Raw genomic sequence first — 21,624 nt, forward strand, 5'->3', positions numbered from 1 at the left:
AGTGGTCAGGCGTCCCAATCTCAGTGTGAAAGTGAAGGCATCAGGCTTTAGTGCCCCACACCGCTCCCTCCCCCCACACCACCGGCATCAGAGCTTTAGGGCTCCCAACATCATTGCTGGCATTTCCACATGTTGGGAAGGCCTCTACCCCCACCAACGGTGCTAGCTTAGCACTGCCAGGATGCCATGGTCTGCCCATCTGGGAGCTACACTGGCCTCTGCACCCCCGACATTGTCATCTTGACCGCTGGAGAGCCGTAGTGATTCCCCCCCAGCGTGACGTCACAGCGTGACGGCGGGGGGGGGGAAACATTGGTTGTCGCTGGAAGATAGGCATTTTGTAAATCCATTCAATTTGACGTGTCTGGCAGGGGTGCACGGGGCAGATCTCATTCCGAGATCTCCCGCGAGAGTTAGTGGCCTTAACAGGATTTAGGTCCCCCTTCCCCCTTCAATCTCACGAGACATCATTGAATCCCTACAGTGCAGAAGGAAGCCATTCAGCCCATCGAGTATGCACCGACTTAAACATTGGCTGGCATTCAAATGCATCTCATGGCGGTCCTACCACGTGCAGGCTGCAGTGTGGTTCTGCACAAATATGCAGGTTTCGCTTTACACTTCAGCAGAATGAGAGGTATCTCGTGGAAATCTATAAAATTCAACGGGGCTGGAAAGGGTAAATGCAGGAAGGATGTTCCCAATGGTGGGAAGAGTCCAGAACCAGGGATGCGATTCTCCCAGCCCTGCGCCAGGCCTATGAATCGCCGCAACCACGCCACGCCGCCCCGACGCCAACGTGCAATTCTCCGAGGTGCGGAGAATCGGCGGCACTTGCGCCAGCGTGTTTGGCGCGGCGCCGGTCACGGGCCGCTGTACAAGGCTGGGCTGCCGACTTTCCGGCCGGATGGGCCAAGCGGCCGTGCAGAAAAAGCAGAGTCCTGCTGCGCCGTCCACACTTGGCCGCTGCCGGCGGGAACTCTGCGCAAAGGGTCGGGGGACGGCCTGTGGGGGGGGGGGGGGGGGGGAGAAGAGGGGGGGCTCTGTCCCCGGGGGGGGGGGGGGGGGGGCTCCGATGATGTCTGGCCCGTGATTGGGGCCCACGGATCGGCAGGCCGGCCTCTCCCCCGGGCTTACTTTGTTGCGCGTCTGGCCCCAGAGCCCCCGTGCCATGTTGCGTCAGGGCCGGCACATTCCGTAAAGCCACAGCGCATGCGTGGGTTGGCGCGTCGCCATTGCGCATGCGTGGAATGGCGCCGCCTCCAGTGCACGGCGTGAACCGCTCCAGCGCCGTGCAGGCCCCCTGTTGGGGCCAGAATCGCTAGTGCCTGTGCCCGTTTTGCGCCGTCGTGAAACGTGACGGTGTTCACGACGGCGCGGACACTCTGTCCCGCGATCGGAGAATCGCGCCCCAGGTGTCATAGTTTGAGGATATAGGTTAGACCATTTAGGACAGAGATGTGCAGAAATTACTTCACTCAGATAGTGGTGAGCCTGTAGAAGTCACTGCCACAGAAAGTAGTTGAGGCCAAAACATTGAATGGTTTCAAGAAGAAATAGATATAGCTCTCGGTTTGAAAGGGATCAAAGGATATGGGGGGGAAAGCAGGAACAGGCTATTGACTTGGGTTATCAGGCATGATCATAATGAATGGCAGAGCAGGCTTGAAGGGCCGAATGGCATATTGCTCCTCCTCTTTTCTATGTTTCCAAGTAAAACAGTCCTAACATTTCCAATCTGTCTTCATAACTTTCCTCATCCATTCTCGTGAATCATTTCTGCACGCTCTCCAATACTTTTACATCTTTCCTAAATTGTGGCACACAGAGCTGTACCCAATACTCCAGCTGAAGCTGAGCTTGTGCCTTATACAAGTTTAACATCATTTCCTTCCTCTTGTACTCCATGCCCATATTAATAAACCCTAGGATGTTGTATCCCTTATCAACTGCTTTGTCAACCTGTGCACCCACCTTCAATGGCTTATCTGCATAAAATCCAGGTGCCTCTGCTCCTGCATTCCCCTTCAGAATGATACCCGTTATGTTATATTGTCTCTCTATGTTCTTCCCACAAAAATAAATAATTTCATATTTCTCCACATTGAACGTCATCTGCCACCTGCCCGCCCATTTCACCAACTTGTTTATCTCTTTTTAAAGTTCCACATTATCCTAATCACAGTTCACAATGCTTCAAAGTTTTGCATCATCTGCAAATTTTGAAATTGTGCCCTGTACACCAAGATCTAGATCATTAATATATATCAGGAAGAGCAAGGGTGCCAACACTGACCTTTGGGGAACACCACTACAAACCTTCCTCCAGCCCGACGAACAACTCTGTTTCCTGTCACTAAGCCGATTTCATAGCTATGTTGCTGCTGTTAGTTTTATTCCGTGAGCTATAATTTTGCTGACAAGTCTGTTGTGTGACACCGTATCAAATGCCTTTTGCAAGTCCATGTACACCACATCAACAACATTGCCCTTATCAACTCTCTGTTATCTCTTCAAAGAAACAGGTTAGTTAGTTAGTTAGTTGAACATGATTTCCTCTGACCAATGCTGGCCTTCTTTAATTAGCCCACATTTATCCATGTGACGAATAATTTTGTCCTGAATCATTGTTTCTGGATGTTTTGTCGCCACTGCCATTAAACATGACTGGCCTGAAGCTGATGGGCTCATCTCTACGCCCTTTTTGCATCAAGGGTGTAATGTTTGCAATTCCCCAGTCCTCACTTACTTGCTGAGCTTTCTAAACTCATTTGATCAGCCGATTTCCGAGCAGAGCCTGCACTGCTGTGTGCCGTTCCGTTCCTGAATTCATTTCCAAGTTTCCTCATTAGCACATCTCCTTTAATGACACCAAGACCATCAGTATCATATCTGTAAGAATGGAATGTGACAGGGTGAAGGAATGAAATACCCATCTACAGTAAAATCACAGGCTCATCAAGCCTGCTCCACCATTCAATAAGATCACAGCTGATCTGATTACGGCCTTAACTCATTTCCTGCCTGTCCCCCATAACCCTCCACTCCCTTGGCAATCAAAAATCTGTCTAACTCAGCCGTGGGGCAACACGGTAGCACAGTGGTTATCACTATGACTTCACAACGCCAGGGTCCCAGGTTCGATCCCCGGCTTGGATCACTGTGTGTGCGGAGTCTGCACGTCTCCCCGTGTCTGCGTGGGTTTCCTCCGGGTGCTCCGGTTTCCACCCACAAATCCCGAAAGACGTGCTTGTTGGGTGAATTGAACATTCCAAATTCTCCCTCTGTGTACCTGAACAGGCGCCGGAGTGTGGCGACTAGGGGCTTTTCACAGTAACTTCATTGCAGTGTTAATGTAAGCCTACTTGTGACAATATTAAAGATTATTATTATTAAATATATCAATCACCCAGCCTACACTGCTCACGGGGGAAGTGAATTCCAAACATTGATGACTCTCTGAAAGAATAAATTATTCCTCGTCCTCATCTTAAATGGGAACCCCTTGTTTTGAAATTGTGCCCTTAATTCTAGATTCCACCCCCACCCCCCTCCGCCACCACCACACCCCCTCTGAGAGGAAACATCCTCTCAGCATCTACTGTCCAGCCGCCTCAGAATCTTATGATTCAATAGGATCACCTCTCATTCTTCTAAACGGCAATGAGAACAGGCCCAACCTACTCAAACATTCCTCATAAAATAATCCCATGTTTTTATAACAGAATCATAGACTTCTGACAGTGCAGCAGGGGCCTTCAGCCCATCGAGTCTGCAATGGCCCTCCAGAAGAGTGCCCTACCTAGGCCCAAACCTCTGTCCTATCCCCGTAACCCCACCTAACCGTTGGTCAGTAAGGGGCAAATTAGCATGGCCAATCCACCTAACCTGCACATCTTTGGACTGTGGGAGCAAACCCACACAGACATGGGGAGAAAATGCAAACTCCACCCAGACGGTCACCCGAGGTCAGAATTGTGCCCAGGCCCCAGGCCCCATCAATTTTTAGCCTGGCGGACAGATGGTAATTTAGGGAAGAAATGTATAAATGAACATAGCTGGATTATGGGCAGGAAGGGTGGAGGGGGGGGCCCTCTCCATCAGAAGTCCCCTTCTGACTGGAGGTTCCCTCCCCATAAGGCCCGGTGAACTCTGGACCTCCCTCCTCCCCTCCACCGACCTATCCCCTGACCCTGATCGCCCTTGATGGCAACCCCCTAGGCGTTCCCTACCCTTCTCAGTCCTGGAACCCTTGTCACTCACTGGTCTCCTGTTTCCTGGGACATAGTGCCAGGAAGCTCCTTGAAGTGTCTCTTCCAGCCATTGCAGCGCAGTGCCCAGCGACCGGAGAGCTACCAGCCAATCAGAATGGTTGACAGCTCTCCGAGGCGGGACATCCCCCCCGAGTGGGCAATGGATATCCTGCCTTATTCCAATCAATGCCCATTAGAACGTAATATGACATCGGGACTGCTGGAGTCAGTGAGGTTGTATTACTTGCCTGATGCGACCATCAATTCACACAAAACAAGGAGTAGAAGTAAACTGTGGCTTTAATCGACTAGAACAGTGCCTGCCTGCGACTGCTCTGCTACTGGGAGCCGCCTACAGAACTACTGCTCTTCATACCTCCCCTCAAGGGGAGGAGCCAGTGGCGGAGCCCACAAAGGCACCAACATGATACATCACAGGTAATACCTTACAATGGTCCATAGGTGTAGCCCTCATGGGCAACAGCGTGTTACAGTTACATATATGGTGAATGGTTAATGCAATACATTCACCACATGCACCCCCTGTTAAAAAATGAAGTTTGGCGGGGGTGAAGGGTTCACAAGTTCAGGCTGTCCGGCGCCCGGATCGTGCGCTGTGATCGCCGGAGCTCTGGTATCGCAGCTGGCCCGGGTGTCAAACTCATCCGTGCGGGCGTGGGTAATGACGTTGCCGGTGCGAGTACAGACGTGGACTCCGGGAGCGTGTCTTCTGGAGCTTCGTTCCTGTGGGTCAGTGAAGAGGGAATTGGGGGAGAGGTGGGGGTGCCATGTAGGGGCGGGGACGCTGGTCAGTGTAGGTTGGGTGGGGTAAGTTGGGGTGGCGGTGGTAGTGGAGCCTGCGGACGCTAGGTCCCGGAGGGAAACCGTATCCTGTCGGCCGTCGGGGTGTTCTATGTATTTGTACTGGCGGTCGGTGTGTAGGAGCTGGACCCTCTCAACCAGGGGGTCAGACTTATGGCTCCTGACGTGTTTGCGGAGTAGGACGGGCCCCGATGTCTTCAGCCAGGACGGCAGCGAGGCCCCTGAGGTGGATCTCCTGGGGAAAACAAACAGGCAGTCATGAGGAGTCTCGCTTGTGGCCGTGCAAAGGAGGGACCTAATGGAGTGGAGCGCGTCGGGGAGGACCTCCTGCCAGTGGGAAACTGGGAGATTCCTAGACCGTAGGGCCAGGAGGACGGTCTTCCAGGCCGTCGTGTTCTCCCTCTCCACCTGCCGTTTCCCCGGGGGTTATAACTGGTAGTCCTGCTCGAGGCGATGCCCTTACTGAGCAGGTACTGATGCAGTTCGTCGCTCATGAATGACGAACCCCGGTCACTGTGAACATACGTGTGGAAACGGGGTGAAGACACTATGTAGGGCTTTATTGACGGTGGCGGCGGTCATGTCGGGGCAGGGATTGCAAAGGGGACGCGGGAGAATTCTTCAATGACGTTGAGGAAATAGGTGTTGCAGTTGGTGTAGGGGAGGGGCCCTTTGAAATCAATACTGAGGCGCTCAAAGGGCCGGGATGCCTTTACCAGGTGGGCCTTATCCGGATGATAGAAGTGCGGCTTGCACTCCGCGCAGATCGGGCAGTCCCTGGTCATGGCTCTGACCTCCTGAGTGGAGTAGGGCAGGTTGCGGGCCTCGATGTAGTGGAGAAGCTGGGTGACCCCTGGGTGACAGAGGTCAGCGTGGATAGCCCGGAGTCGGTCCTCTTGCGCGCTGGCGCATGTGTGGCGGGACAGGGCATCTGGGGGCTATCATAATTATAGGTGGAGAGTTCAATTCTCCACCTCAAGATCTTATTGTTCTTGATTTTGCCCCGCTGCGTATTATCGAACATGAAGGCTACCGATCGTTGTTCGGTGACGAGGGCAAACCTCCTACCAGCGAGGTAGTGCCTCCAGTGCCGCACGGCTTCCACGATGGCTTGGGCTTCTTTTTCAAGTGACGAGTGTCGAATTTCAGAGACGGCGAGGGTGCGTGAACAAAATTCTACTGGCCTGCTTGCCTGAATGAGGGTAACGGCGAGGGCGACTTCTGACGCGTCGCTCTCCACCTGGAAGGGGATGGACTCGTCCACCGCGCGCATTGCGACTTTGAAGATGTCCGCTTTGATGCAGCGGAAGGCCTGGCGGCCCTCGGCCGCTTGTGGGAAGGTGGGTGGTGGCCTTGATTAGTGGGTGGGCTTTCTCCGCATAGTTGGGGACCCACTGGGCGTAATAGGAAAAGAACCCGGAGGCACCCTTTCAGGGCCTTGGGGAAAGGGGAGTTGCAGGAGGGGACACATACCGTCAAGGCCTGGTCCTAGAACCCCGTTTTCCACGACGTGGCCGAGGATGGCTAGCCTGGTTGTGCGGAAAACGCATTTCTCCTTGTTGTAAGTGAGGTTAAGCGTTTGGGCGGTCTGGAGAAATCTCTGGAGGTTGGCATCGTGGTCCTGCTGATCATGGCCGCAGATGGTGACATTGTCCAAGTACGGAAACGTGGCCCGCAGCCCGTACTGGTCCACCATTCGGTCCATGGTTCTTTGAAAGACCGAGACCCCATTTGTGACGCCGAAGGGGACCCGGAGGAAGTGGAAGAGGTGGCCGTCTGCCTCAAAGGCCGTGTAGTGGCGGTCCCCCGGGCGGATTGGGAGCTGGTGGTACGCAGACTTCAGATCCACCGTGGAGAACACCCGGTAGTGCGCGATCTGGTTAACCATGTCTGCGATCCGGGGAAGGGGGGTCAAGGTGCGTGTACCGGTTTATGGTTTGGCTATAATCTAAAACCATCCGGTTCTTTTCCCCGGTCCTGACGACCACCACCTGAGCTTTCCAAGGGCTATTGCTGGCCTCAATGATCTCCTCCCACAAGAGTCGTTGGACCTCGGACCTGATAAAAGTCCTGTCCTGAATGCTATGCCGCCTGCTTCTGGTGGCGACTGGCTTACAGTCGGCAGTGAGGTTTGCGAAGAGCGGGGGAGGGTCGACTTTTAGTGTCGCGAGGCTACATACGGTGAGTGGGGGTAGGGGCCCGCCGAATTTCAGGGTCAGGCTCTTGAGGTTACACTGGAAATCCAGTCCCAACAGGAGAGGAGCGCAGAGGTCAGGGAGTACATATAGCTTAAAGTCAGCGTATTCGGCGCCCTGTATTGCTAGGGTTGCAGTAGTGAACCCCCGGATCTGCACCAAATGCGACCCAGAAGCGAGGGAGATGGTTTTGTGTGCCGGGGAGATTGTGAGCGAGCAGCGTCTTACCATGTCTGGGTGAATAAAGCTCTCCGCGCTCCCTGAGTCGAACAGGCAAGGTGTTTCGTGTCCATTTACCCGGACGGTCATCAGGGAGCTCCGGAGGTGTTTGGGTCGCGACTGGTCCAGGGTGACCGCGCTGAGTTGCGGGTAGCCGGTGTGGTCGGAGGTGCCGGGGTGGTCCCAAGATGGTTGCCTCCATCGGTCGCACATGTCGGGCGGCGTTGCAGATGGCGGTCCCCGTCGGTCGCACATGTCGGGCGGCGAGGAAGATGGCGGCCCACACGAGTCGCACATGGCGGGCCGCGTGGGCGAGGATGGCCAAGATGGCGGCCCCCGTGAATCGCACACGTTGTGCGGGCTTGAAGATAGCTGCCGCCACGGACAGCACAAGGCCGATGACGCGTCCGGGGGCAGAACCGGCAGGCAAGCTGCTACACTGCGGGATCTGCGGGCCTGTGAGTCTGAGGGTCGGGCCTGCGATTTTGAGGGTTTGGACCTGGCCAGGCAAACCTTAGCAAAATATCCTTTTTTTCCGCAGTCGCTGCAGTTCGCGTCCCGGGCCGGGCAGCGCTGCTTGGGGTGCTGATGCTGGCGGCAGAAATAGCAGGGTAGCCCCCCGTGTTGGGCGGGCAGACGTGCGGCACAGACCTGGGTTACTCTTTGGTCGGGGATCCACGAGGGGGTCGCGTGATCAGACGGGAATGCATTGAGGCTTTGGACCTCTACATCTAGGGAGGAGACTAGCTTTACCGTCTCTTCCAGGTCTAGGGCACCCTTCTCGAGTAGGCGCTGTCTTACGTAGTTGGACCGGACTCCAGCCACGTAGGCGTCCCGCACTGCGAGGTCCATATGTTGAGTGGCCGTATCGGCCTGGTAGTTGCAACTTCGCGCAAGGATTTTGAGGTCGCGTAGGTACTCCTCCAGCAATTCTCCGGGGTGTTGGCTGCGCATAGTGAGGAGATGCTGCGCGTACACCTCATTCACCGGCCTTACATATAGGCGCTTCAACATTGCGAGCGCGTCTACGTAGGTGGAAGCTTCCTCGAGTTGAACAGAGATTCGATGGCTCACCTGGGCGTGGAGGAGGCTCAGCTTCTGATCGCCAGAGACGGAAGGTGAGGAGGAGGCTGCGAGGTAGGCCTCGAAATAGCGGAGCCAGTGTGAAAAAATCCCTTTCGCCTCCGGGCTTGCGGGTCGAGTTCTAGTCGGTCAGGTTTGATGGCCGATTCCATTGTGGTGTTGCAGTCGATTAAATTGATGCGACAATCAATTCACACGAAGCAAGGACGAGAAGTAAACTGTGGCTTTAATCGACTATAACAGTGCCTGCCTGCGACTGCTCTGCTACTGGGAGCCGCCTACAGGGCTACTGCTCTTTATACCTCCCCTCAAGGGGAGGAGCCAGGGGCGGAGCCCACAAAGGCACCAACATGATACATCACAGGTAATACCTTACAATTGTCCATAGGTGGAGCCCTCATGGGCAACAGCGTGATACAGTTACATACATGGTGAATGGTTAATGCAATACATTCACCACATTGCCAACTTTTCCGATTATGGAGGCCAAGCCCCGCCATCCTAAAAATTCAGACCATAAAACGTTTTTAAACTTTGTTTGCAATAGACATTTTTGATGACAAAATTGTCGTGAATCTGTTGATCCCAAAGCTTTGAAATTAAACAGCGCCAATGCATCTGACCACTGTATTCACACTGCATTATTTTGTTCATAATTTGAACAGAAACATTAATCCGTGGGTTAATACTTACACTGCAGTGGTGGAAGAACAAATTAATAAATAAATATGTCGAACATTTGTTTGCTATTTATTCAAAAGCTACTTTCTATTTTGAATTTGCGGGGGGGGGGGGGGGGGATCAGCATGCCTACCTTCTCCACAATTTTCCAAATTCTTCATCTTCCATGTAATATCCCAGTTGTTTCAGTATGTCCCTGAACTCGGGAACAAGGATCCTAACTGGTCCTTCAATGTTCTTCTGAGGCAGAATTTCAGTCAAGTTTAAAAGCCTAACGTTAAGCAGGGCAATGTGGTTAGATTCATAGGAAAAAATAGTCTTTATAACAGATCCAAAATATATAATATTACGGAGTTCACATAATACCTACACAGTAAGATAACCGTCTGAAAAATAAATCTTTCTGTTACTGCTTTTTAAACTGCAAGATTCATGCTGGAAGGAGCCAGACAGCCTTCATTCTTTGTCATGTTATCTCAACTTTAGTTAGAGCACACTTGGAATACTGTGGACAGTTCAGGGTCTCCACTTTACAAAAAGGCACCAGAGAAGATGTAAAAGAGATTTACAAGAATGGTGCCGAAACTAAGTGGTTACACCGATCAGAGAAAAACCCGAACACATTCAGTTTTATATTTGTCCAGGCAGCTGTTTCAGATCTGCAGTAAAGTACATTTTAGTAGTGAATTGTAACAACTTTGTACAGAAATAGAAACCGAACCCAGCAACTGAGTTTAAGAAAAGGGAATGAAAATTTGACACCCTCAGAAAAAGCATAGAGTACCTATCATGTTAGAAATGAAATGAAAATCGCTTATTGTCACAAGTAGGCTCCAATGAAGTTACTGTGAAAAGCCCCTAGTTGCCACATTCCGGCGCCTGTTCGGGGAGGCTGGTACGGGAATTGAACTCACACTGCTTGGCCTGATTTAAAAGCCAGCTATTTAACCCTGTGCTAAACCAGCCCCTGAATTACTTTGTATTTGGATAACTGATCTATTTGGCATGGTAGCACAGTGGTTAGCACGGTTGCTTCACAGCGCCGAGGTCCCAGGTTCGATTTCCTGCTTGGGTCACTGTGGGTGCGGAGTCTGCAAGTTCTTCCCATGTCTGGGTGGGTTTCCTCCGGGTGCTCCGGTTTCCTCCCACAAGTCCTGAAATACGTGCTGTTAGGTAATTTGGACATTCTGAATTCTCCCTCCGTGTACCTGAACAGGTGCCGGAGTGTGGCGACTAGGGACTTTTCACAGTAACTTCATTGCAGTGTTAATGTAAGCCTACTTGTGACAATAAAGATTATTATTATTTGAATAATTACTATTCAGTGCATTGTGGTGTTACTATCATAGTTTGTGTCTTTGCTTAATTTATAAGCGGCGGGATTCCCCGTTCCTGTGACTAAGTCCTGACACACGCAGTTCCCGCACATGTCAGGTATCATCGACATCTAGCCCGTCAGGCATCCAGTTCACATCATCCACATTTGTGTTCCTGCAGGAACAGGTTGCCCACAACCGCCGTGAGTGAGAAGACGGGTGGTGGGATGCCTGAGCTGAGGATCCTGACTCCTTTCAAGGAGAGAGATCTGGAGCTTGCGTGAGTGGGCCTGTGCTCAGCGAGGTGGGCCTGCGAGAGCCACTGCACCTTCATCCAGGTGACCACATTCTATTTAGTTCTGTGTAGCCCAAGCCACTGGCCAGGCCATGTACTAATACAATCTTCCTTGCCCTGCAGGAACATCACCCGAACAGCCTGGCCCATCCACGAGCAGTATCCCACCGCCCATCTGGGAGGACGACCTGGGAGAAGATGTCAGAGACACCAAAGAAGCATCACAGCTATCATCCGCTCCATCCATCAGTTCAGAGGCATACTCCTCGTTCTGAGCCGCACGCCAGTATGGCCATGCTTATTGTACAGTAAACGCTGCTGGCATATCATTAACAGGCCGGACCCGATGTTCTCTGGGCCTCCAGATATGCTCCGCCTATGCCAGGCCTTCAGGACGTGCGGCAACGCAGAATCGCCGAGCAGAAACTTATAGCCAAGTTCCACACACGAGTGCGGCCTCAACCGGGACCTGGGATTCATGTTGCATTACATTCATCCCCCACCATCTGGCCTGCGAATTCTTACCAACTGTCCTGGCTTGACACAATTCACACCTCTTTAACCTGGGGTTACCCCATCTCTGGATCTGTAAAGATTTAATCACCTGCTAATGCTCGCATTCCAAGCATTGTCTGGCATCTTTGAATCTGTCTATATATGTGTTTCTGGAACATACCTCTGCATTCACCTGAGGAAGGAGCAGCGCTCCGAAAGCTAGTGACATCGAAACAAACCTGTTGGACTTTAACCTGGTGTTGTAAGACTTCTTATTGTTTAACAGGTATTTCTGTTATGTTGAGGTAGTTGATACTGTGTTAATAATAAAGTTTGTTTTAACATACCACGGGCGGGATTCTCCGATCCCGCGGCGGGTCAGAGAATCGCCGGGGGGAGGGCGCGCGAATCCCACGATGCTGCTCCGACACTGGGCCGCCGATTTTCCGGCGACCGGAAAATCACCAGCAATTGCGAATCCACCGCTGGATTCGGCCGAGTCCCGCCGGCGTCATTCGCATGTGGTCCTACAGGGCGTTCTGGCTGCGGGGGCCAACCTGGTGGGGGGGGTGAGGGGGTATCCGGCTCCGGGGGAGGTCCTCCACGGTGGCCAGGCCCTTGATCGGGGCCTACTGATCGGCGGGCGGGCTAATTCCGGGGGGGGGGGGGGGGGGGGGGGGCTATGTTCCTCTGCGCCATGCCCCTATATGTCTCCGCCATGTTGCCTGGGGGCCGGCGCGGAGACGGCAACCCACGCGCATGCACGGACCTGCACCGGCCCTGGCATGCATGCATGGACCCGCGCCACCCGTAACAGCAGCTGGAGCTGCATGAGGCGCTCCAGTGCCATGCTGGCCCCCTGTGCGGTGCAGAATCGCTGCTCCTAGCGGCCAGATGACGCCGTCGTAACACGCTCCATCATTTACGACAGCATCAACACTTAGCCCCATTATCGGAGAATCCCGCCCCATATCCCTGTCTTTCTGTGGAATCTCTCCTGGAGCGAAGTATCCTTCTCTCACAGTTTTAAAAATTAAAAGAAAATATTGGGGTTCCTATCCAATCAAATGTTGGGGTCTGGTCTGGTTCCGGATCATACTGCCGGCCGCTTGACTCTCATCAAACCCCACCCCCATCTCATGTGCCCCTTAGCCACCCTGCCCCTGACTGCAGATTTACACAGCACTCAAAACTCACTTAGACAACTGTTGCTAACTTTTGCCTTAGTTTAATTGCTCTATTTTATCACCTTTGCTCTTGAGTCGCCAGGTATCTTTCTGATACCACCACGTGGTTCAAGTCCGAGTAATGATCAATAATCCAATACACCGCTTAGTAAGATTTAAATCAAAGCACATTTATTATACACAGTAATCACTACTCATGTACAAATTCTACGTCTAAGCTACTTCTACAGCTAACAGGTCAATACTTAACTTGGAACTGGCCCACCAGGTCAGGGAAACGAATGGCCTTTCGTTCGGGTTCTGAGCCTGCGGGATTCGAAGTTGGTACAGATTGGTAGCTAGGAGCGCCTATCTCGTAGCGAGCAGTGAAGTAAGACTTACTGGATATCGGCGGCGGCTGAACCGGTCACGGTCAAGGGTTGGTTCGCGTTGCTGAGTGACCCAGTCAAGAAGAACGATTTGAACTTGGGCTTGATTCTTATAGTCCCCAGGGGCTTCCCGCCTTTCGGGGCGGACCCTGTACCTGGTTCCAAGTGATTGGACTTTGTCTCAATCACTTGGTTCGATTTTCTCCAATGCTGGAGCGGTTCCCTGATCGATGGGCGGTCCTGAGGTGGTCGTTCACCTCCCATTGTGTAGGCTTCTGCTGGCGCCGAAGAGTCTGGTTTTGCTTTGTGTGTCTAAATGTTGCTCATTGTTCCCGGGGATTGCTCATTAATATGCAGATGGCTGGTGTTTTGTTATGCTGATGGTTGCTGGTATCGATCTTGTCTGGCCTTTCCAGAGGTAAATACACACTCATCCCGCAGCTGCTCGTTTGTGTCCTGTTGGCTGACTTTCCCATCAGCCTTTGCCGTTCGCCATTCTAAATCGGGAGTTAGCCATTTTAACTGGCTGCACAACACAGACAGCAGACTCCAGGATCACCCACACCAACCGCGACCCCCCCCCCCCCCACCCCTCCCCCCCCGTCTGCCAAGTACAGCCTTATGCCGCCGACAGTTGCCCTCCTCTTTCTCCAAAACTCCCGACTCCCCCCACTTACGGAGCTGGCCAGCAGGCTTGTCCCCTTGGACTCACTGGTGCTCAGTGGAGACAGTGGTGCTCACCTCCTTCCTCCCTCACGGAGGTCATGGGCTCCTGGTTCCCATTTTTAAAACGCAGTAGTAATTCGCGCCAGCGTGACGTCACGCCTGGTAGTTGGGAAGATTCGAGGAGGGCTGAAGATGCGACACTAACACCGCTCAGTATGTCGTGATGAATTCAAATTCATGTAAATCAGGTTCGCGTCTTTCCTGGGCATGAACCCGATCGTGTCAAGGGGAGGACCCAGGAAGATCGCGATCGGAAATCTCGCTAGCGCAAATTTAGTCTTTGGCCTCTCGCGGGATTTAGAGGCCATGACGGAATTTGCGCCCGCGGCTAACACAACCGCTAATTCCCACCCAACGTCACAAAAATGGATCATTTGGTCATCATCACATTGCTGCTTGCTGGACTTTCCTGCGCTCAAACTGACTGCACGTTCCCCACATCAGAGCAGTGACTGCATTTCAAAAGTACTTAATGTAAAGACGTCGCATGCAAAAGACACAGGAGAAATGCAAGTTCTTCCATTCCCTTCCTTTTGATACTTAGATAATTAAAAAGACATTTAAAATATTTTCGATTTCCTCATCTCCTCAGTGCTGCCCGTGAATCAGCTGAGTAGGTGGAAAATCTCTGTCGTGATTCCTACCTCTGCCTTACTTTTTCCTTTAGCTGCGAGTGCACCTGGGAAGCGGTCGCCTGAACCTTGTCGCTGTGTCGGCTCACGGGGTCAAGCCACGAGGCTGCTCCTGTGGGGATAGGGTCTCTGGCAGCTGCATAAAAGTCTTCACATTTAATGACCGCCCTTTCATCCAGTTTGAACCTGAATACACCAATGGTTAAAAAATATAAATCAGCGGTAGCATTGTTTTGATTGTGCAACTCAAGAATGTTGTTTTGTTTCCTCTTTCTTTCCCCAAGGAACCTAACCCCCATTTTTCTTTCTCCATGAATTTTCTGCACTGAACACCAACGTTGGAAAAAAATTGGAGAACCCAAAATATCCCTTTTAAATAATAATTTACAGGAAACGCTGGGCCAGCATCTATTACTTGTAACTAACTGGCCTCCATTTCAGAGGTAATTTGAGAGCCAACCATATTCCTGTGGGTCTGGAGTCACATGTGGGCTAGACCAGGTAAGGATGGCAGATTTATATCCCGACGGGACATTGTGACAATTGACAATGGTTTCATGGTCATCATTAGACTTTTAATTCCAGGTTTTGTTCATTGAATTCAAATTTCTTCACCTGCCATGGTGGGATTATGAACACTGATCTTGCCCTGGGTCTCTGGGTTACTCGTCCAGTGAAAACACCATTACGCCTCCCCACTGCTTAAAACGGAATTGTCAATTATTACATTGCTGCTTCTTCCTTAAAAGAAACGCTCCTCCATATTACCCACCTCAAAAGAAGTTGCTGGAATTGCCTTGGAGTGATAAAACGTCCCAGGAACTTTGTTAGTACCATAAGGAGAACATCCCTAGGAGAGAGCAGAATCTATGAATCTATGGCTTTGCATTTGTCTGCTGGTGACCATGCTTGTGTCCACAGCTTGTTTTCACTGTCTGTTATCGCAGTGGCCAATTTACCTATTAAGCTGGCTTCTTCCTTCAGGATCGTTAGCTTTAAAGAGTTGCTTAACAGCGGCATAGCCGCTGGATATTACTTTCTCGCGCAGTTGATGTTCCAGCTGAAAAATAGAACAAGATTCGAGGTAACAGCCATGAACAGGTTCTGCAGAACGTGACTAATTTGTGTTTTTTTAATAATCTAAGGTCAACAAGGGATACACGGTTAAGATGTGTAAATGGAGTTGAAGTACAGAAAGGATGAATGGACGAGGAAGATTGATCTCAGAAAGCCAGCCGCCAGTATGACTGGCCGACAGCTTTGTAGTCCCAGCAGTGGCAGGGGGAGCAGTGACTATTGTTTGGACTGTAGGCAGCCCCACTGGTCTAAGTGGCAGAATTCACAGCACCAGGTAAGTTGGTGTTTCACAGCGTAGATGGTAACGGGGGTCTGTGGGTGTGTGTGTAGAGGAGTGGGGAAGACGAGAGAGTGGGGGGGGGGTAGAGAGAGATGGGGGAGTGGATGTGCTGATCCTGGTGGAAAATCCAGCTGGGTAGATGGTGTTGGGGGGTTGGTGGGGGGGGGGGGGTGCAGTCTGGAAAGGGAGGCAGCAATGGAATTGCACCCCCTCGTCTGCTGAAGCCCAAAGCAGGGTAGCCTATAGGGCCTCCCCCTGCACTCTTCAACTCCCTCCGCCAGCCTCAAAACTTGTGGCCACACAGTTATGGCAGGAGTGTAGCCAGGTTCACAGTGGTCCACAGCATCTGTAGAACATGCAAAGATGATTGCAGACTCTGGGAATTTACCATGCCACATTCCTTAAACAGTACCATCTGCCGGGTGGGATTCCATGCCATTGTGCCTGACAACCATTCCTCATTTACTACCCTCCAATGCTAAATCAAAAATTAGACACAGGTATTAAAGGTAATGTAATCAAGGTGGATAGACAGAATTAAGATACAGATTGGCCGTGATATAACTGAACAGGTTTGAGGGGCTGAATGGTCTACTACACATAGCTGTGCCACTATATTGCACATGCACCCTTATCTCAACCAGATACATGGTACACTTGAAAGGCTTGACATACACACATCATTCAAAGCTTGCAAGAAGTCGGGCCAAATGATTGTAAGGCAAGTCGGCCGTCTGACACATGGTCATTTGCTGACACATACCGTACCTTTCTAGTGAGGTACATGTCTGTCACTGCGCTTGTGCTTCTTCAACTTTCATTATCCTAAGATTACTTCTACCACTTTACCACAAGGTGGCACAAGGTTCAAGGGAACACATCCCACCTGAAGAAAACCTCTGACTTGATTGGAGGACAGTAAGAAATCTTACAACACCAGGTTAAAGTCCAACAGGTTTGTTTCAATATCACTAGCTTTCGGAGCACTGCTCCTTCCTCAGGTGAAGGAGCAGCGCTCCGAAAGCTAGTGATATCGAAACAAACCTGTTGGACTTTAACCTGGTGTTGTAAGACTTCTTACTGTGCTCACCCCAGTCCAACGCCGGCATCTCCACATCTTGATTGGAGGAGACCATCCTGGCTTTTGAATGTGTGTCAGGGAGCCAGTATCCTAATGTCTTTCTCCTTGACTATTTATAATGGCTCAGGAAAGCATGTGAGCACTACCTGTCAAGGAGATTCCGCTAATATTCTCCTGATTGCGTGGTGTATTCTTTGAGTAAGATTGAACAAATCCGCTGATACATGTATAATTGGGAGTTTGTGAAGTGAAAACGGAATGGTCTTTTTCAATTAAGATAAAATTATAGGACCGAAAGCAGATAAGCCAAGGCCGGAATTCTCCAAACGTTGGGATTCCTTGGGCGGGATTCTCCGCGATTGGCGCGATGATCCGACGCCGGAATCAAAAACGGCACGAACCACTCCAGTGTCAGGCCGACTGGAACGTCGCAAAACCTCAGACCCGGAGGGGGCTAGCAGTGGCGTGAGGCCATTCGCGACGGCGTCACCCGCCATTCACGCCGCTTGGCGTCGCAGCAGAAAAGACGCCCCCGCCGGAGACCCGGCAAAATGGCCGCCCGCCGCGCAGCGCCGAGGTTCCAGGAGCGCGACATCGAGGCACTCCTGGATGCAGTGGAGCAGAGGAGGGAGGCCCTGTACCCCAGACACGGCCACAGGGTGGCACCACAGCTCAGCCGGCGCCTGTGGAGGGAGGTGGCAGAGGCCGTCAGCGCCAAGACCATAACAGCCAGGACAGGGATCCAGTGCCACAAGAAGGTTGTGGTACCCTCAATAACGACGCTTAGAGTGTAAACGGTAAAGAAGGCTTTAATGAGCTAAGAACTAGCCTGGTGCCGAGACGGGTGCTAACTGGGGTGCCGCCCACAAGGCGGCCCCTTATATATGGCTCCCAGGTGGGCGGAGTCCCTAGGGCTCCAAGCCCGGTCTTAAAGGGGACATCACCTTACATGATGAGAAGGGTACAGTATTACAGTAACCGTTCATCACATTCACCCCCTGTTTAAAAAAAGTCCGGCGGGGATGAAGTGCCATCATAAGTCCATTCGTCTCGGTGGCCGGATCGTCCTCATCGACCTCCTCAGCTCGGGCAGTGGTGCGGTGGACACGGACGTCTTGGTTGAGGGTACGTCCGGGAGCACGGTGGTCGGAGCCTTGGTCCGGGTTGGGGTAGGGGAACGGGGCGCAGGGAGAATAGGTGGGGCCGGGGGTAGCGGTGCCAGCACCGGCGGGGTGTGTAGAGGGGGGGGCGCGCGCGGTAGGTGCTCACCAACGGGGAGTGGGGCCGGGAGGGGGTGTGTTGTAGGGGGTGCCGGGTCCCACAGGGGAGCGGCGCGGGAAGGGGCGTCTGTAGTGGGGGATCCAGCAGGTGCCAGATCCCGGAGGGAAACCATATCTTGCCTGCTGTCGGGGTACTCGATGTAGGCGTAACTGGGGTTGGCATGGAGTAATCGGACCTGCTCGACCAGGGGGTCCGTTTTATAGCTCCTCGTGTGCCTCCGGAGAAGAACAGGTCCCGGAGCCAAGATGGAAGCGAGACCCTGGAGGTAGACTTCCTGGGGAAGACAAACAATCGGTTGTGAAGGGTCTCATTCCGTGCAGAGGAGTGATCTAATGGAGTGTAGGGCATCGGGCAGGACCTCCTGCCAGCGGGTAGTTGGGAGACTTCTCGACCGTAGGGCCAGAAGGACAGCCTTCCACACTGTCGCGTTCTCCCTCTCCACCTGCCCGTTTCCCCACGGGTTATAACTGGTCGTTCTGCTTGAGGCAATGCCTTTGCTGAGCAGATAATGACGCAGTTCATCGCTCATGAACGATGTACCCCGGTCGCTGTGGATATAAGCGGGGAAACCGAACAGCGCGAGGATGCTGTGCAGTGCCTTAATCACGATGGCTGAGGTCATGTCGGGGCAGGGAATGGCGAATGGGAAGCGGGAGAACTCATCGATAATGGTGAGGAAATAGGCATTGCGGTTGGTGGACGGGAGGGGGTCCTTGAAGTCCACGCTCAGTCGCTCAAAGGGCCCCGATGCCTTCACGAGCCGAACCTTGTCTGGCCGATAGAAGTGTGGTTTGCACTCCGCACAGATCTGGCAGGCCCTGGTCATGGCCTTCACCTCCTTGGTTGAGTAAGGTAGGTTGCGGGACTTGACAAAGTGGACGAGCTGGGTAACCCCCGGGTGGCAGAGGTCATTGTGGATGGCTTGCAGGCGGTCCTCCTGCGCGTTGACGCATGTGCCGCGGGACAGGGCATCTGGGGGCTCGTTGAGCTCCCCTGGACGATACTTGATATCGTATGTGGAGAGTTCGATCCTCTACCTCAAAATGTTATTGTTTTTTATTTTGCCCCGTTGCGTGTTATCGAACATATAGGCGACCGACCATTGGTCGGTGACGAGGGTGAACCTCCTACCGGCGAGGTAGTGCCTCCAGCGCCGCACAGCCTCCACAATGGCTTGTGCCTCCTTCTTGACTGCAGAGTGTCGAACCTCGGAGGCGGTGAGGGTCCGGGAGAAGAACGCTACTGGTCTGCCTCCTTGATTGAGGGTAGCAGCCAGGGCGATGTCTGATGCATCGCTCTCTACCTGGAAGGGGGTAGTTTTGTCCACCGCGCGCATAGCGGCCTTGATGATATCGGCCTTGATGTGGTTGAAGGCCATTCGAGCCTCAGTCGAGAGGGGAAATGTGGTGGTCTTTATGAGTGGGCGGGCTTTGTCCCCATATTTGGGGACCCACTGGGCGTAGTAGAAGAGCCCCAAGCACCGTTTGAGGGCCTTGAGCCTGTGGGGGAGGGGAAGCATGCGGTCGGGATCGGGACCTAGGACCCCGTTTTCCACGACATAGCCGAGGATGGCCAGCCGGGTGGTGTGGAAAACGCATTTTTCCTCATTATAGGTCAGGTTAAGGGCTCGGGCGGTCTGGAGGAACTTTTTGAGGTTTGCGTCATGGTCCTGCTGGTCATGGCCGCAGGTGGTGACATTGTCCAAGTACGGGTACGTAGCCCGCAAACCGTACTGGTCCACCATTTGATCCATCGCCCTTTGAAAGACGGAGACCCCATTTGTGATGCCGAAGGGGACCCCGAGGAAGTGGAAGAGCCGGCTGGCTGCTTCGAAGGCATTATAGGGACGGTCTTTTGGTCGGATGGGGAGCTGGTGGTAGGCAGATTTGAGGTCGACCGTTGAAAATACTCGGTATTGGGCGATCCGATTGACCATTTCTGCGAAGCGAGGAAGGGGGTACGCATCAAGCTGCGTGAATCGGTTTATGGTCTGGCTATAATCCACAGCCATCCGTTTCTTATCCCCGGACCGGACAAGCACACTTGTGCTCTCCAAGGGCTGTTGCTAGCCTCGATGACCCCCTCTCCCAATAAACGCTGGACCTCTGACTTGATGAAAGTAATATCTTTGGCACTGTACCGCCGGTTCCTGGTGGCGACCGGCTTACAGTCGGGAGTGAGGTTCGCGAATAGCGAGGGGGGTGCGACTTTTAGTGTCGCAAGGCAGCGCACCGTGAGGGGGGGCAAGGGTCCGCCGAACTTCAGTGTCAGGCTTCGGTGGCTGCACTGGAAATCTAGTCCGAGCAGCAGGGGGGGTACAGAGGTGGGGAAGGATATAAAATTTGAAACGGGTGTACTTGGCGCCCTGGATCGAGAGATCCGTGATACACTGCCCCTTGATTTGTACCGAGTGGGACCCGGGTGCGAGGGCTATGGTTTGGGATGAGGCTGATGACGCGTCAGAAGGGGGCATGTCGGGTCAGTGCGCAGCCGCATTGCGAGGCCTGCGGGCCTGAGAGCCTGATTTTCGGGCCGGCTGTTCTTTGTTCTTCTGGCCCCTTGGCCTGGCCAGGCAGACCCTCGCAAAATGCCCCTTCTTCCCGCAGTCGCTGCAGATCGCGGAGCAGGCTGGGCAGCGTGGGCGTGGGCCCTGCCCGCAGAAGTAGCACGGTGTGCTCCCATGATGAGCGGGTCGCTGCGTGGCGCAGGCTTGTAACATGGCTGAGTCTGAGGAAGTCCGGGGGGGGGGGCTCGCAGAGTCCGCGGGGTACGTACCTGTAGTGATCCACTGTAATAGGAGATGTAAGGTAGGATCTGCACTACAGGTTCACCGGTAGCTCCTGCCGGCTGGCTCCGCCCAGGAAGAACTGTATAAATATGCATGACCTCCAGTGCCCTGCCATTTCGCGAGCTGCAGCAGGAAGCCTCGCATCTGATTGTAATAAAGCCACAGTTGTACCCAACTTTAGTCTTTGTGCAATTGATCATGCATCAATCCAAATTATGTCGGGCCACCTCCAGCGAGGAGGCGTTAGCGTGTTCTGGAGGTCTTTTGCCCCGTTTTCGAGTAGCCGCTGCCAGATGTAGGTCGAGCGGATGCCAGACACGAAAGCGTCTCAGATGTGCAGGTTCATATGGACTTCCGCTGTCACTTCCTGACGGTCACAGTCCCTGGCAAGCGCGGTGAGTTTTTCGACAAATTCGTCTAGCAATTCCCCCGAGCGTTGCCGGCAGGTAGAGAGCAGATGCCTGGCGTGTACCTCATTGATGGGTTTGACGAACCGCTTGCGGAGTAGCTCGACCGCCTCTTCATAAGTCGTCGCCTTTTCGAGCGTGGCGGAGATTCTGTGACTCACCCGGGCGTGGAGTAGGCGCAGCTTGCGTGGCCCCAGGATGGGAGTCTCTGAGGAGTCCAGGTAGGCCTCGAGGCATCGGAGCCAGTATTTAAAAATTTCCTTTGCCTCCGGTGTCCGTGCTTCCAGGTTGAGTTTCTCTGGTTTTAGGCCTGCGTCCATCCTGATGTAGTTTCGCTTATTAAATTGTTGTACCCTCAATAACGATACTTCGAGTATAAACAGTAAAGAAGGCTTTAATAAGCTAAGAACTAGCCTGGTGCCGAGACGGGTGCTAACT

The 21,624-nt window shown here is 52.9% G+C and overlaps 1 protein-coding gene across 1 annotated transcript in view; it reads right to left on the bottom strand.

Moving 5' to 3' along the window:
- The window catches only part of LOC140429965 (EF-hand calcium-binding domain-containing protein 6), a 168,524-nt gene that overhangs the window by 113,862 nt on the left and 33,038 nt on the right, over positions 1 to 21,624 (bottom strand). Inside the window, exons 3-7 of the mRNA XM_072517552.1 lie at positions 15,232 to 15,332; positions 15,045 to 15,122; positions 14,285 to 14,458; positions 9,387 to 9,524; positions 2,750 to 2,892 (exon numbers count right to left, since the gene is read on the bottom strand). Of these exons, the coding sequence (XP_072373653.1) occupies positions 2,750 to 2,892; positions 9,387 to 9,524; positions 14,285 to 14,458; positions 15,045 to 15,122; positions 15,232 to 15,332 (634 nt within the window). The remainder of the gene's footprint in view (positions 1 to 2,749; positions 2,893 to 9,386; positions 9,525 to 14,284; positions 14,459 to 15,044; positions 15,123 to 15,231; positions 15,333 to 21,624) is intronic.

This window comes from Scyliorhinus torazame, chromosome 9 (genome assembly GCF_047496885.1).
Source record: "Scyliorhinus torazame isolate Kashiwa2021f chromosome 9, sScyTor2.1, whole genome shotgun sequence".
Taxonomy (NCBI): Eukaryota; Metazoa; Chordata; class Chondrichthyes; order Carcharhiniformes; family Scyliorhinidae; genus Scyliorhinus; species Scyliorhinus torazame.